This window comes from Castor canadensis, chromosome 11, assembly GCF_047511655.1.
Source record: "Castor canadensis chromosome 11, mCasCan1.hap1v2, whole genome shotgun sequence".
Taxonomy (NCBI): Eukaryota; Metazoa; Chordata; class Mammalia; order Rodentia; family Castoridae; genus Castor; species Castor canadensis.
Genome location: NC_133396.1, coordinates 20826236 through 20843084, shown reverse-complemented (window position 1 = coordinate 20843084; position 16849 = coordinate 20826236). Strand labels below are relative to the sequence as shown.

At 39.6% G+C, this 16849-nt stretch overlaps 1 protein-coding gene across 7 annotated transcripts in view; it reads right to left on the bottom strand.

Moving 5' to 3' along the window:
• Atp6v0a1 (ATPase H+ transporting V0 subunit a1) overlaps positions 1-16561 on the bottom strand; it is a 51547-nt gene extending 34986 nt beyond the window's left edge. For 4 of the 7 annotated variants that reach the window (XM_074045761.1, XM_074045763.1, XM_020165158.2 and 1 more), the window contains exons 1-5: positions 16411-16561; positions 14378-14537; positions 6911-6989; positions 5552-5649; positions 4877-5005 (exon numbers count right to left, since the gene is read on the bottom strand). In XM_074045761.1, the coding sequence (XP_073901862.1) occupies positions 4877-5005; positions 5552-5649; positions 6911-6989; positions 14378-14494 (423 nt within the window). In that variant the 5' untranslated portion in view covers positions 14495-14537; positions 16411-16561. Of the gene's footprint in view, positions 1-4876; positions 5006-5551; positions 5650-6910; positions 6990-14377; positions 14538-16410 lie in introns of those variants that run through there. The other 3 variants (XM_074045765.1, XM_074045766.1, XM_074045762.1) reach the window with 2 other exon arrangements.
• Between the last annotated feature and the right edge of the window lie 288 nt (positions 16562-16849).

Sequence of the window (16849 nt, the reverse complement as noted above, 5' to 3'; positions counted from 1 at the left end):
AATGTCTCATGTTAGAGAGGAAAGTTCAAAACTTATAAATAAAATTGTGCCTGATGGGAAGCTAGGATGACCAGAACATTAAGTGAGGGTCTTTAAAGCAGTATCTAAAACCATGCTGTTGAGCATGCAAAACTTATTAACAGAGAATCTAGGTTCTCTAATAACTAACCATAAATATACTACTAATGTTCCTCTAAATCACTTGCTATAGCCTCCGGGTTACCCCTTCTCCCATTCAGAACACTTAAAACTATCCTTAAAAAGGGAAGCAGCAGAATAGAATTTCAGTACTGTTTCTATAGCATTTAAGAACATGCAGCATATTCAGTCAAGCTGTATCAATTCTAAGAGCAAACACTTTTACCTTCCACCTACAATAAGAAAGAAATTACATTTCATCATTTGAAATGTGAAGTATTCACCCAAGCCCCAAAGGAGATGGCAGATGAAAAAGAAAAATAAAGAAAGCAGATGGATGGAAAACTCAGAAGGAAAGGAAGGCAGGGGTCTGCATGCCATTAACCATTACTTTTCCAGTCTTCTTTAAGTTCGCATATGTTATGGTGCTTATGGTAAAAGATGTAGAGAAACCTCTCCAGCTCTTATAGTTCTTCATAAGCAAGAAGACTGAGAAAAGGGTAATCATTAATAAGTCATTTTAAATGCTCTGGATAAGAAATGGCTAAATTGAATTTGTAATCATCTTAAATTGTAAGAATATTTGATATGTTCACTTTTCCCTTTCTATACACTCTGTCAGTTATAACCCCTATGCCTAAATATAGAATCAATTTCTGATTTAGCCATTTTCTGCACATTACTGTGAATTATTGCTTATATTCAACAAATTATAAAAAGAACAGCAGCTTACAATTGGTAGTGCTTTAGGCCATTTGCAAACATTACAATTTCAAGCATGGAAGAAAATCTCATGAGAAACTCTAAGTTTCTAATATTTAAGGGTGCTCACCTTTTTGCACATCATCACTTTAAAGGGTCTCACTATGTAGCTCAGACTAACCTTGATCTAGCTTTGTAGGCCAAGGTTGATTTCAAACTCAAGATCCTCCTGCCTATGTCTGAATGCTAAGTTACAGGTGTGTACCACCATGCCTGCCTCCTCTGCACTATTTAAATGTGCACTTGCATGCACAGATGCAACCACTCTGTGAGGTCTCTGATCATGGCAGCAACACCTGAGATTGCTACTTGGCAGCAACAGGGCTTATGGAAAGGGGCCTGACTGAGGCTATGAAATCGTGGCAAGAATGGGCAGGGTACTGATTGTGCACTTGCGAGAGAAAAAGCAGAGTGGTTCTTGCCAGAAGGTACTAGGAATGAAAGGGGATTGGTGGCAAAAGCAGTGGGAGAGACTCTCACAGCCAAGGTCTCATGCTCAAAAACAGCAAGAGCAAAAGGTTTTGTGTTCACCATGGAAAAGGCATGAAAGTCATGAAGACTGGAGTCTGCATTCTTAGGACTTAGTAATCACAAAGTAAAATCTCTAACTTTCATCTTTCCAAGTACTACTTTCTTTTATTTTCACTTTTCTTTTTTCTTTTTCATGGTACTGGGGTTTGAACTCAGGGCCTTACACTTGCTAGGCAGGAACTCTGCCACTTGACGCATGCTCCCAACCCGTTTGCTTTAGTGATTTCTCAGGCAGGGTCTCAAACTCCCTGCCCAGGTGGGCTTGAACCTCAAGCCTCCAGATCTCCACTTCCTAGGTAGCTGGAACTACAGCTGTGTACCACAACACCTGGCTTTGTGGCTTTTTTTTTTTTTTTTTGGAGACATGGTTTCACTATGCAGCCCAGGCTGACCTCAAACTTTGTTTTTTTTTTTTTTGTAGTACTTGGGCTTGAACTCAGGGCCTTCGCCTTCACCCACTCCACCAGTCCTATTTTTGTGAAGGGTTTTTCAATATAGGGTCTTTCAGAACTATTTGCCTGGGCTGACTTCGAACCACGATCCGCCTGATCTCTGCCTCCTGAGTATCTAGGATTACAGACGTGTGCCACCAGTGCCCAGCTGGCCTCAAACTTTTGATCCTCTTGTCTCAGCCTCCCAAAGGCTGGGATTTAAAGGTATGCAACCAGCTGGGTCCTGGAGGCTCACACCTATAATCCTAGCTGATCATGAGGAGGATCTCAGTTCAAAGCCAGCCTGGCAAGTAGTTGGCAAGACCCTACCTCAAAAATCCCATCACAAAAAAGGGCTGGTGGAGGGGCTCAAGGTGCTGGTCCTGAGATCAAGCCCCAGTACCACAAAGAAAAAAAAAAAAAAGGTGTGCACCACCACACCCAACTTAGAAAATTAATAGCTTAAATAACTATTTCCCATAAGGGAGCCCATTTGTTGGTCTTTATTCAGAATTTCTTGCAAAAGGAACAACCAACAGGGAGCTTACTTCAATTCTTAATCTCAGGAGATCATGAAATGCTTTCTTTCTTTCTGTCTCTCTCAGAGATACTGAGGTTTGAACTCAAGGCTTCACATATGCTAGGCAGGCACTCTACCACTTGAGACATTCTGATAGCCCCCCTCTTTTTTTTTTTTAAATTGATACAGGGTCTTGCCATGTAGCCCAGGCTGGCCTTGAACTCAAGATCTTCCTCAGTCTTCTGTGTGCTGGGATTACAGGTGATGAAACACATCCCAGCAACATCACAGCAGGAAACTGAAGGGCATTATCAAAAGGGGAAAAGCCAGACATGGTGAATATCTGTAATCACAGCACTTGGGAGGCTGAGGCAAAAGGATCACAAGTTCAAGGCTAGCTTGGGCTACACAGCAAGACCCTTATCTCAAGAAAACGGACGGGGAGAGGGTAACTGATAGTAAAAAGTTCCAAATGATGCTAAAAGTAGCTGAGCTAACCCTGAGGGCAGGAATACATCAGACTTGTGTCCAAGCAGCAGCTTGGACACATTTAGAAAAGCACACATCTGTGAGCATAAGGAGCACGATATTCAGGGATATTTCTTTATATAATTAAATGAGAAATTCCTTGAACACAGGAACCATGTCTTATACAACTTGTGCCTCACAAACAGTAGGTGCTCCTTAGATACTTGGGGAATTAATGGGTAAGTATACAATAACGTTTAGGCAGTGAACATAGTGAAATTCCACACTATTTGTTCATTACAACCATATGGCATGAGTGGCTACGCCTGTTGCAAAAGATCTTAAAACACTTGGAAAGAGTTAATCACACTGCCCCACACCCTCTAATGTGATGACACACACTAGTGAAAGACACTACACCAGTCTCAGAATTCTCAACTTGGTGAGCACACTGAGTACTCACACAAAACCTCTACTGATGTATAACCAGATTCTGATTCTTGGGAAGACCCAGCAATTCAATTCAGATGAGCTTTTCTCTTTTCTTCCCTCCACAGACCTTTTTAATTACCACAGTTTCTCTGAGTCAAATCTGTAGTTACTGAGGAATGTATCACATCCTCAGCAGATTTTCTCTAGACTAATGTTTTTGAAAACTATCATGCCTCAGAATCACCTGTTAAAACAGATGGCTGGGCCCCACCCCAGGGTTTCTGACTCAGTAGGTCTGGGGTGGACACTGATAATTTGTATTTCTGACAAAGTCCCACATAAGACTGTTGCTGCTGGTTGGAGAATCCCTGCTCCAACAGACAAATGGTCTCTTCTCCAGAGACAGAAATTAAAAGTAAAACATAACTAGATGTTAACTGAAATGGGCCCTCTATCTTTAAAATCTTAACCAAGTTTTTTTTTTTTTTTTTTTTTTTTTTAATTAAAAAAGGCAAAGGAAGTCAGGCGCTGGTGGCTCACAACTGTAATCCTAGCTACTCAGGAGGGAGAGATCAGGAGGATCAAGGTCCAGCCCTGACAAATAGTTCTGGAGACCGTATCTTGAAAATACCTAACATGAAAAGGGTTGGTGGAGTGGCTCAAGGTGTAGGCCCTGAGTTCAAACCCCAGTACTGAAAAAAAAAAAAAAGGCAAAGGACATAAACTTTAGGGAAGGCAACAACCTCTGCAGTGTCTAATGTTTCTCATGATGGCAAAGACCTGACTCCAGGCCGTCAGAAAAACCACATACAGGGTGAAACTTAATACTTCTTCCCAGGTTTGTCTGTTTGTTTATTCTTATTCTTTTCCTTCCCAGGTTTAATTGGCAGAAGAAGCCTGACACTAAGTCCTTTCAAGGGGGTCACCTCAGAAACCTGTCATCTGGCAACTTAAGTTACCTATTTAGCCCAGGAACTTAGTAACATTTTTCCTCATAAGGTGATGAAGTTGTGTTTTTATAGAAATCCAAATAAGCATCCTTCCAATATCTCATGACACAATGAAAAACTCTTAGAAATGTGATGTGTGCTATCTAGTGTACTGAAAAATGTGCTCAAAGGTTGATAAATGAACACAAAGAATAAATTAAATTTTGATGACAAAAGATTTAGAGATTAAATCTTTGTTATAATTTTTTTTTGAGATTTAAATCTTTGGTATAATTTTGTGTAGAACCAGATGTTTGTTTCTTCAACTTTAACCTTAAGTACATACTTACCTTACCATATATATTTATATATATATATAAAAACGCAAAACTTTTCACTAACTACATTTATTCAATGACTATAGGGCTCCTTTCCCCATCTTGAGATGAAAATTTGCAGGAAATGTGAAAATATACCAAACCATGGCTGACTGTGTACTGCATGAAAAATGGAACATAATCTGACATTTCTTCAACTAAAACAGGGTGCAAAAATGGTATTGCTTCCAAACTAGCAAATTAAAATAATTATTGGAATAAAACTATGGCCCATGTGTGTAGGTGTAGTATCAGCTGCTCAAACACTAGAAGAAACAATAGTCTGACCTCATCAAAAAACTGCTGAGTTTTGCGAAGTATAAATTTTAATTCAGTTAGTTCCAGGAAATTTCTCTTCAGAGCTTCCTGGTTTGTGTTGATTTCCTTCAGTTCATTTTCAATCTTCTCAAAATTGGCCTAAAGGAAAAAAAAAGAAAACTAAGTTCAGTATGCTTACTCTGAAAGACATTAAATGAATTCACCATACAGAACTATCCTGCTGATAGGTCAAACATAATACACCTACACAGCAAATGCTATTATTCTGCTAGACTAATTTTCTTCACGCAAATTTTTTGCTGAAGATAGTCTTTGTCTATAGATTCTATTGTACACTCAGTAAATTGCTCAAGGTATTACAGATGGACAAAATATTACAAAAAGCTCAATGACTATTCATTTAGTCTATGAGGTTAATAAATTACTAGGTAAATTGACATTAATCCCTTTATAAGGGTTCAACAGACCAATAAAACTTTTTTTTAGTAGCATATGATACTGTTTGAGATCTGTTTGATACCATAAAAAAGGAAATTCACTTCAATCCTTCCTACAAAGAACCTTACAATCAATAGACGATGTTCACAAGGTTAGCAAGAATTATTCTACTCCCCACTAACTCAGCAAGGTAATTTCTGCACTTAGGTAGGAAAAAAGTTATCTGGCTTTCTCAGAATTGTTTACCTCTAAGTCAATCATGTCCCGGGGGAAGGGAACCTCTGGGTTTTCACCAGTGTCCATAATTGGGATGTTAGCTTTTCTTATCTCTTTCTCAACAAATCCTAAAATGATAGAGTCAAAACATTTATGTCTAGTGAACATGCTGGAATTGCCATTTGAAGAAAACAAACAAGACCTAAAACCTGGTTACAAAGCATTTCATTCTAAGAAAGAAGTTTCATATTAAAAAAAAAAAAAAAAAAAATGCACCTTTTTTCTCCACATCTTTCTTGTACTTCACACTCCTTAAAGCTATCCTAAACAGGATGGTCAATACATAACTGCCCGGCTTTCCTCTCCTGTTCTTAAAACTGGCCTTGCCAGGTGCCGGAGGCTCATGTCTGTAAATCCTACCTATGCAGGAGGCAGAGATCAGAAGGATCAAGGTTCAAAGCCAGCCTGGGCAAATAGTTCTCAAGCCCCATCTCGAAAAATACCTGACACAAAAGGGGCTGGTGGAGTGGCCCTGAGGTTTGAAGCCAGCCCCAGGCAGGTAGTTTGTGAGACCCTATCTCAAAAAGAATCTAACACAAAATAGGGCTGGCAGAATGGTCTAAGTGGTAGAGTGGCTGACTAGAAAGCATGAGGCCTGGAACCACAAACAAACAAACAAACAAACAAACAAAAAAACCTGACCTTCATTCACTTCAGCTCTCTAACCTATGTAACTGCTCCCCCCAAGTCTGACAGTCCTCTTTACAGATATTATTGGCTAAGTACAACTCCATAAATCTAAATTGAAAGCAATCATTAAAGCCGGGCCCCAGTGGCCCATGCCTAGCTACTCAGGAGGCAGAGATCAGAAGAATGGCATTTTTTTGTTGTTTTTTGGGGGGAGGTGTTGGTAGCACTAGGGCTTGAACTCAGGGCCTCATGTTTGCTAGGCAGGTGCTTTACCACTTGAGCCACGTCACCAGTCCAGGATGGCAGTTTGAAGCCAGCCCAGGCAAATAGTTCACAAGACCCTATCTCAGTAACACTCAACCTAAAAAAGGGCTGGCAGAGTACCTTAAGTGGTAGAGCGCCCTCCCAGCAAGCATGAGACCCTGAGTTTAAACTCCAGTGCCGCCAAAGACATATTTTAAAAGTTCTATGAAGAAATAGCCAGTGTTTTCCGCTTGTAGCCTATTGTTTGAACAAGGTTTCTATCAAGTACTACCTGGCTCAAACTCCACAAAACCTATTTGCATATAATAATGTCATGATCACAGATTTTTTTCCTTTTTTTTCTATAATATTTTCTTGCTTTATTGAGGACTGATGTTTCTAATATACAAAAATGATTCATTATAGAAACATCACACAAGACTAAAATGCACATACGAAGCTTTCGATCCATTTCTTCACATCTTCTAACTTCATTCACAAATTTCCGCTGGAAAACATTCACATCTGGATTTAACTGAAAAATAAGAACACATGATAAAACTTCAAATATTGCATCTATTTCTTCTTCTTCTACAAGCAACATATCCTGCAAAAAAGAAAACCTAATTTCATGCCAATGTGTGTTGTAACACCAATCAAAATTGTCTGCTTATTCCATGCACACTGCTCTGGGACCAGTCACACAAGCTTAAGCTAAAACCTCCTTTCTTGCTAAAGGAACACATTCCTGGAATGGACAGCAAAGCAGTGAGTTCCCTTTTCACTACTTAAATTTTGGGAAATATATGTAATAGAAACTGATTTTTCTTCTCCCTTTCTTCCCAAAGGAGATAGAAAGCAACCTTTGCTTGTTCTTTTGCCTCAGGGTCTTCACCTTCTGGTGACAGGCTAGTTTATTCATTCACACACCATAGCTAATTTTCTTTTTTTGGGGGGTGGGGAGATGGGGCAAGTACTGGAGTTGGAACTCAGGGCCTCATCTTAGCTAGGCAGGTACTCTACCACTTGAGGTACTCCACCAGCCCTTTTTTGTGTTAGGTATTTTAGAGATAGGGTCTCGTGAACTATTTGCCCAAGGCTGGCTTCAAACCTTGATCCTCCTGATCTCTGCTCCCAAGTAGCTAGGATTATAGGCATTGAGCCACCAGCGCCCAGCTCACAGGTAATTTTCAAAGCAATGTGACAGATAATCTTTTTTTTTTTGTGGTACTGGGGCTTGAACTCAGGGTCTACACCTTGAGCCACTAAACCAGCCCTTTTTTCTGAAGGGTTTGTTTGAGATAGGGTCTTTTGGCTGGGCTGGCTTTAAACTACAATCCTCCTGATATCTGCCTCCTGAGTAGCTATGATTACAGGCCTGAGTCACCAGCACCCAGCTGTGACAGAGATTCTGGATACACACTCAAACAAAAATAAAACAAGATCCTACTTATTAAGAAGCATGTAATTGAGAGCCAGACTAGGTGATTCACACCTATAATCCTAGCTACTTGGGAAGTTGAGATTGGGAGGATTTAGGTTCAAGGCCAGCCCTGGCAAATAGATCTTGAGACTCCATCTCAAAATAACCAGACTAAAATGGGCTGGAGGTGTGGCTCAAGTAGTAGAGCTCCTGCTTTGCAAGCACAAAGCAGAAAAAAAGAAGCCACTCACAAAAAACTACGTATTATATTATTCTATTTAGAGAAACTGTCCAAAATGGGTAGAGCTACTTTAACAGAAGGTAGATTAGTAATCTCCAGGGGAAAGTGGGGTGTAAGGAGTGTGGTAGTGGAGGAAACGGTGACTGTTAAGACTACAGAGTGCCAGAAAGTTCTAAACCTGCAGAGATAGAGGCATCTAGGAATATATTAAAAACTACTGAGTTTTATACTTTAAATGGATGAATGGGATGGTACGCGAAAAAAATATGTATGTGATGTAGATATAGATATATCTCAGTAAAGCTATTTAAAAAAGAAAAAAGAACAGGAAAAACATTTAGCCATGTAATTCACAAAATTAAAAATAAAGAATATCCTCAAAAGATGAAAAAAATTCCATCATTCCATAAAATTCTGTCTTTTTTTCCCCCCATGTACTGAACTCAGGGCCTATACCAGTTCTTCTTTGAGAAGGTTTTTTTTAATATAGAGTCTCTCAAGCTATTTGCTCGGGCTGTCTTCGATCCATGATCCTCCTGATCTCTGCCTTCTGAGTAGCTAGGATTATAGGCCTGAGCCACCAATGCCCAGATTCTACATTCATTTGTGACAAGAACTTCAGAAGATAAAAAATTGAGCCAGTCGTGGTGGTTCAAGCTGGGTGCAGTAGTGTAGTCCCTATAGTCCCAGCTACTTGAAAGGCTGAAACAGGATCAGATGAGCCTAGGAGTTTCAGGCCAGCCTGAGCAACTATGAAATCACATCTCAAAAAAGGAAAAAAGAAAAAGAAATACATGTTGCTAGATATAAGAATATAGAAAAAAAAAAAAACTGTCTTTTTTTACATGAGTCAAACCCAAAAAAGTTAAATTTCAAAATGACACTAACCACAGCAACTTAAATAAATTTAACTCAGAATAAGTCTAAATAAAGATATGCAAAGACCAGGTGTGGTGATGTAAATCTATGATCCCAGTTTCTCAAGAGGCAGAAATTGGGAGCTTAAGGATTAAAGGCCAGTTTAGGCCTTTAATCTCAACCAATAAAATTAGCTACTCTGGAGGCACAGGCAAGTCCCAGGCAAAAACACAAGACCAAAAAAATAACTAGAGCAAAAAAGGGCTGAGGAGTATGACTCAAGTGGTAGAGCAGCTGCCTAGCACCCCAAGCTTAAACTCCAGTACCACCAAAAATATATATCTATACATATGCAAGATTCTTAAGGAGGAAATTTAACTACCAATAAAAATTCATGGAATTTAACAATCTGATTCTAAATTCTAAATTGAATATAGAACAAAACAGGAGCCAGTATAGCCAAGACAATTCTGATAAACAAGATGGGAGAATTTTTAACCTATAAAATATTAAACATAGCCCAGCACGGTCCATGCCTGTAATTCTAGCTACTCAGGAGGCAGAGATCGGGAGAATTGTGTTTGAGGCCAGCCCAGGCAAAAAGTTCTCAAGACCTCCATTTCAACAGAAAAAGCTAGGCATTGCGGCACAACACCTGTCATTCCAGCTACTGCAGGAAGTATAAATAGGAAGCTTGTGGTATAGGCAAAAAGCAAGACTCTATGAAAAATAATCAGAGTCAAAAAGGCTGGAGGTGTGGCTCAAGGCCTATAGTGCCTGCCTAGCAAGTGTGAAGTTCTAAGTTCAAATTCTAGTACCCCTCCCAAATCAAACCTTAGTATTATGACAATTATTGTTCTACAAGCCCAGCAATAAACCAGCCAATGGACCAGAACACAACCTAGAAACAGACCCGAAAATGTATGAAAACTTGGTATTTTAGAGATGAAATCACAAGTCATAAAATAAGGACACATCCGAAAAGTTCTGAGACAACAGGTTATTCATGGGTGTGTGGGGGGTAATAAACCTACTTCCTTTCATACAAAAATAAAGTCTAAGGAGAACAAAACCTAAGCATAAGACATACTTTTAATTTTGCAAGAAAATATAGAAAAAATGTACTTATCATATTACGATAGGGCAGGAGTTCTTTTTTTTTTTTTTTTTTTCTGAGATAATTCTGTAAGTAGTCCAGGTCGACCTTGAATTCGAGCCTCCTGCCTCAGTCCCCCAACTACTGGGAGGATTTCTTAATTAAGACACAAAAACCACAAGCTATAAAGGAAAAGATGGGTACATTTCACTATATTAAAACTTAAAACAGGCCAGGTGCTGGTGGCTAAACCTGTAATCCTAGCTACTCAGGAAACAAAGATTTAGAGGCTTGCGGTTACAAGGCAGCCTAGGCAACCAGTTCACAAGACCCTACCTCACTAACCCTGTATGGCTACCTTAAACAAACAAAAATGACTTTTTTTTTTTTTAAAACAAAAACAGAGAACAGGAAGGCAAAACAGGTCCCGTCTGGGGGGCTGGCACCAGTAGGAGGGGGTATAATGAAAGGGTGCACAAAGAGGAATATGGTGGAACTATTATGTACATTTCATCTATGACAATGGAAAATGCTGAAACTATTCCAGGAATGGGGGAGGGGATAAAGACGAATGATAGAGGGGATGAATTCAACTATGATATACTGAAAGAGCTTTTGTAAATGTCACAATGTACCCTAGAACAATAATAAAAAAAATTTAAATACTCAACGCAAAACAGGGCTGGCATAGTGGTTCACATGGTAGAGCACCTGCTAGCAAGTACAAGGCCCTGGGTTCAATCCCCAGTACCTCCAAAAAAAAAAAAAAAAAAAAAAGATGGGCTGGGTGTGGATGTGGCTCAAGTGGTAGAATGCCTGCCTAGCAAGTGTGAGGCCCTGAGTTCAAACCCCGTATCACCAAGCCAAGGGGAGGAAAAAAAAAAAAAAAAAGCCACAAACTTAAAACATATGTGCTCACTGGCCAAATTAAGAACAATTTGAGCATAAAAAGAAAACTGACAACATAAAATCATAAAGACTTAATAAATAACAGCAACAAAAATCCATGAATTGCCAATGATTCTCTGGGGGCGTGGTGAGGAAAGGAGGAACAGGATGAAAGAGGGAAAAGCTCTTTATTAATGGAGAATGAGGTAAGCATAGCTCTGTGGTAGAATGCTTGTCTAACATGATCTAGTAAAATATAAAATAAACTTGCATATGATTTCAGGGTGGCTTGTGATCCCTAACTAGAGCAGACCTAAGTGCATTTTTTAAAAAAGAAAAACAAGCATGATATTAATAAATGCCTAAGAAATAATAGAATTAAAAAATCATTTTTATAAGACCACAGTAATCACTGAAATAGGAAAGAGTTGGATAAAGTACACAAAAACTATTAGGTAAAAAGGTTTGGGGAATGGGATATTCACACAACTCTCAAAAGTATCACCCCCTCCCCATTACTTATTAATCACAATGGGGTTAGATACCTTTACAATGGGGAAATCCAGCAATCAATACCTTAGTCAAGCGATTGAATTTACCTTCACTAGTAATAGAACAAATGACATTATGTGCCTTCTAATATAGAGAAAGGCATACTATTATTTAAGTAGTATGCTTGCCAGAAATGTTTAACTTACAACAAATCACAAGGAAACAATCAGACAACTCTGAACCAAGAGACCTTCTGCAAACAAGTGGACTGGACTCTTCAAAAACATCAATGTGAAAGACCAAATACCAAGCTATATTCTGTGAATAGGAAAGGGAGGCTGGATTTCTCCTGGGCTACTCCTCCCTACCCCTTTCAGTGGTTCTTTATTTATAGCAGCGCCCCGTATTTCTCACTTCTCCCTTATTCCACTAACACAGGTCAAAAAAATTAAAACAAAAAAGAAAAAACAAAACCTCAAACCCAGCTTTACAGGCCATCATTTGGAACAACTAGGACAGTCAGAATATGACTATACATTACTGTATAAATATTACATTCCTTCCCTCTCTCTCTTCTTTCTTTTTCGAGACAGGCTCTCACTATGTTGTTCAAGTTGGCATGGAACTTGTGATCCTCCCGCCTCTGCTTCCCAAGTGCTGGGATTACAGGTTTGAACTAGCATACCTGGTTTATATTTCTTTAATGTGATCGTTAGATTGTGGCTCTGAAGAAAAATATCTTTTCTTAGGTGATACATAATGAAGTGTGAAATATTTAAGGACAAAACGTCACAATGACCACACTTTATCCTCTAATAGTACAGCAGAAAAATATAAAATGTGCCGGCTGCTGGTGGCTCACACCTGTAATCCTACCTACTCAGGAGGCAGAGATCAGGAGGATCATGGTTCAAAACCAACTCCAGAAGACAGTTCCGTGAGACCCTATCTCAAAAAAACTCTTCACAAAAAAGGGCCGGTGGAGTGACTCAAGTTGTAGGTCGAGTCCCCAGTACCACCAAAAAAAAAAAAAAAAAAAAAAATATATATATATATATATATATATATATATATACACAAACACACACACACACACAAACACACAATGTGACAAAAACTGAACAATTGGTAAATCTACATAAAGCTATTCAGGCTTGAAAATTTTTCAAAATTAAAAAAATTTATAGGAAAAAAAAAAAGATAAACAAAAGGAAAAATTTTATGTAGGACAAAAGGAAAACCAAGACATAGCCTGGAAGAATTAGTAAAGGATTAGAAAAAGATTTGCATTCAGAATACATGAAGAACTTTTAAGTCAATAAGCAAAATTCAAGTGACCCAACTGAAATATAAGCAGACGAAATGTACACACTTTTCATGGAGGGGAAGCCTACATGTCCAACAAACAGATAAAAAGAAGTCAGGTGTGGTGGCGCACTCAGGATGTTGAGGCTAGGCAATGGCAAGTTCAAGGCCAGTACAGAGTAAGACCCGGTCTCCAAAAAAAAAAAAAACCCAGGAGGTTAACTTGTTTAAGGTACACTGTACCATGTCATATTCTGATATGTATGGAATTATCCCAGGGAAATCTTCTTGTATTATTAATGTACAATAAATAAATGAAATAAAATCATTTCTAAAAAAACAACAAAAAAATGATACTAACTATACTAAGGCAGAAAATGCAAGTTAAATCAGGATACCATTTCATCCTCACTGGATTGGAAATTTAAGTCTAAGCACACAGGTGCTGACACAATTGTGGACTGGCAGCACCAGTGGGAGCATGAACAGGTAGGTACTTCCATTGTGATGACACTGAGACGACAATAACAGAGCTAAAGATGCATAATCCTCAACAATATCCCCTCTTAGCTATAATCCCTATAGCAGCAGGTCCTGTGAGATCAAAAGCACAAACACGTCATTCTCATTCTCTCATGAGTGTTCAGTGAAGTTTACCAGAAGTTCATGATGCAAGGTATCACAACACACTGAATGTAGAAGCAGATATGAGATCTAGCTATCTCATATCTGTGTTCTATTAATTCAAATGATAAATTTCCAAAAATTTAGGGGTATAGTTCAGTTCAGGAGCAGAACACTTGCCTAACTAGTATTCAAGAAGCCCTGGGTTTAATCCATAGCATGCAAAAATGTATGGAAATATCACAATGAAACCCCTATGTACAACCAATATATTCTAATAAAAAATGTCAAAAATGAAACTGGGCACCTGTGCCTCACGACTAATCCTAGCTATTCAGGAGGCAGAGATTAGGAGGACTGGGGTTAGAAGCCAGCCCTGGCAAATAGTTTACAAGACCCTATCTTGAAAAAAACATCACAAAAAGGGCTGGTGGAGTGGCTCAAGTGGTTGAGTGCCTGCCTAGAAAGTATGAGGCCCTGAGTTCAAACCCCAGTGCCACCAAAAAAAAAAAAACAAAAAAAACAAAAAACAAAAACTGTCCACTGTCTCTTGGAATCTTCTCCAAGGGCCCAAAATAATGGATTACCAGTATATGTATTTATATATCTATAACTGGGTACCTCAGATTTTGTTTAATCAAAAAAAAAAAAAAAAAGTCCTACTGTATGGAAGAACTACAATTTTTTTTTTAAATACCATGCTGTGGATGTAAAAGAGCCCAAAGCAAAGCGAAAGGTTAGTTTGCTATCCTCCCCTGAATTCCAAGCAATTACTTTGAGTGTATATAATGATTCTCAAAGGAAGAGCTAGCAAAAACATGGAATGATTGACACAAAGCATTTTTACTTCTATGAGACAACCTGAAGCATACACTCTATTAATAAAAGATGGTGTTACGATGTTATTTTTGCAAATTAAAAACAAAACACTCATGATAAAGCATTGAGCAAAACAAGAAAAACAGTTCAGTGGTAAAGCAACTCATAACTACTTACATCTCGAAACTGAACCTTTCCGAGTTCTCCTAATTCACTGACGCAACAATAAGCAGCTTCTGATTGTAGAAATAACTGAGCCAGCGTCATCTCCTCACTCCGGAAAAGCTCCCCCATGGTGGCAAAAAAGTAGTGAACCAAGTCTGGATTTCACGACTACCTGGGGCGAAAGAGAAAAATGACTTTGGGAACTACCTAGAAGACTAAGATCAAACAACTCCCCAGTAAAACTCTTTCATTTAGCATTTTTATTTCTTCCACCCCCTGCTGACAGGTCTTTAACAATTGTTTTGAAATCTTGCTAAGAAAAATGGAAACCAGCAGTTGCAAAAGCTGTTACTGAATCCTAGACTGCAGAATGTCAGATGAAAAGTCATTACCTTTGCAGTCGACATCAGACTTGAATGACTATCTTTTGGGCAATTCAATACATAATGTACCAGTACTAAAGACAGAAACTGGGAATCTGACTTTTTACCCAGACAAAATATTATGAAGTAGTGATATTCACACTACCTGTGGTTTTGTTGTTTTTACTTTTGTTCTTTTATTTGAGCAAAGCAAAGAAAAAAAGGTGATTACTCTCTAATAAAAGATGACTTCATTGTAACTCATTTTCTCCCCTCTACTGATAATGCCCATTTCCAACAGCCAAAAACCCAGCACTATTCAAAAGCTACGGCTACATTAAAACACCATTTCTCCACTAAGGAATTCAAACAAGCAACCATTATCTTTTTCAAAAGTGGCCACCTTGCATATTACACTCAATTTCAGATCATGCATGACAGGAACACATAAGTAATGACAAAGCAGTTTTAACAAGCCAAGCTTTCCACCTCTGCAGCTTTTTGCTTCTCATCCCCATCTTCAAGATATTTACATTCTTCTGTACATTGAAATCTTCTCATGCATAAGCCACTAAAGGTTTCGATTTATATCTGTTTTACTGTAGCCCGGTATGAAAGACAACTGGCGCTATCAGTGGTCCTGAAACTAAGATTATTTTTTCTCAATTGACTAGTACAAGACACAGACTGTACGGTATCTAACCTTAGCAAAACAGACACCATTTTTAATGTCATAAGGTAGCCTGTATTCCATATCGATAGATGAGACTTCAAAGGAAGATTTAGTCTTGGGAAAGACAGGAAGACATTTCCAGAAATCTGAATGACAAAACCTTTCTGCATTTGATGTTTAAGGGCAGCAAAACAACACATTCAGATAAGAGCAAGGCTTTCTCAAGAGATTAAGTACACTGACTTTAAGAATGTGATACTTGAATCATCCAAATCAGCTGTTACCAAATCACCCCCACCACCACACACAAACCAAACAAGGATGCATCCCACAACCTCAAAACACATGAAATTAGGCCTGATCAGCATAGTTCAGGGGCTGCCAATAATGATAGCCAATAAACCTCCAATGAGTTGCCTCTCTCCTCCTGTTCTTTAATGATTACAGGTCTCTCTAGAATATATCTGCCCCCACCGAAGGCAACCAAAAAACGAATTTGGCCAAAGCAGTTTCGGGGGGAAGGGGAGATGGTCACATAATGAAAGATGAAACAGATGCAATTCTACAAAATAAGTCCAAATACAGCTCCCCTGCGCCCCTCTGCACTTCTACCTTCAGGAGTCTTGCTCCTCGCTTCCTAGCAATATTCACCTGCTTCATTTCCTATCTACCCGGTGAGAAAGCAGGAATTCTCCAGACCCAGGCACACCTTTACCCTGACGGGGAGAAATCCCCAAACTGGAAGAGCCCGTAACACTCCCCCTCCCCCAATTCTTCTGCCTACTCAATAACCTTGAATCCTTTCGTTTCCCCTTTACATCGCGTCCTCCAAAGGGCAGTAAACCTCCGGTTCCTCTGCCCACGGTAGGGGGTACGCAGAGAGGGGGGCGAGCCCCCATTTTCTCCCAGGGACTTGCCATTTTTTCTTTCACCAGCGAGACTGATATTAGGAGTCCCTGCGTGCCTCGAAGGTCACTCTCGGACGCACTACACCTACAACCCTCGCTCACCTCCCACCGCCGGCCCAACCGCCGCCACAGCAGTCGCCGCAACAAAACCCACGACCTCCGCGGCTCCGGGCAGCAGCGCCTCGACGTGCATGCGTCAGCAAGACCACGCCCCCACCATGACCTCATCACAGTTGGCCAATAGGGTGCTGCCTCGCCCGGACTGCCGCAGTGCGGAGTCACAGGGGCGTGGGCGAGTTCCACCGTCCTGACGCCATCTTGGTTTCAGGGCTGTGCATCCCAGGGTTGAGGGGCGGGGCTGGTGGTGCTGGTTTTGGAAGCTTTTAGTCCCTGAGCATTTCAGAAGCCTTTCTCCCTATCCCTCCTTCCTAACACTTACCCTTCAGGCAAGGTTGTGTGCCCTCCCTATTTTCCAAAAAACGGATACACAGCTTTTTCTCCTTGAGGAAACGTAGCATGAAGGAAGGGGAGAGATCATAAT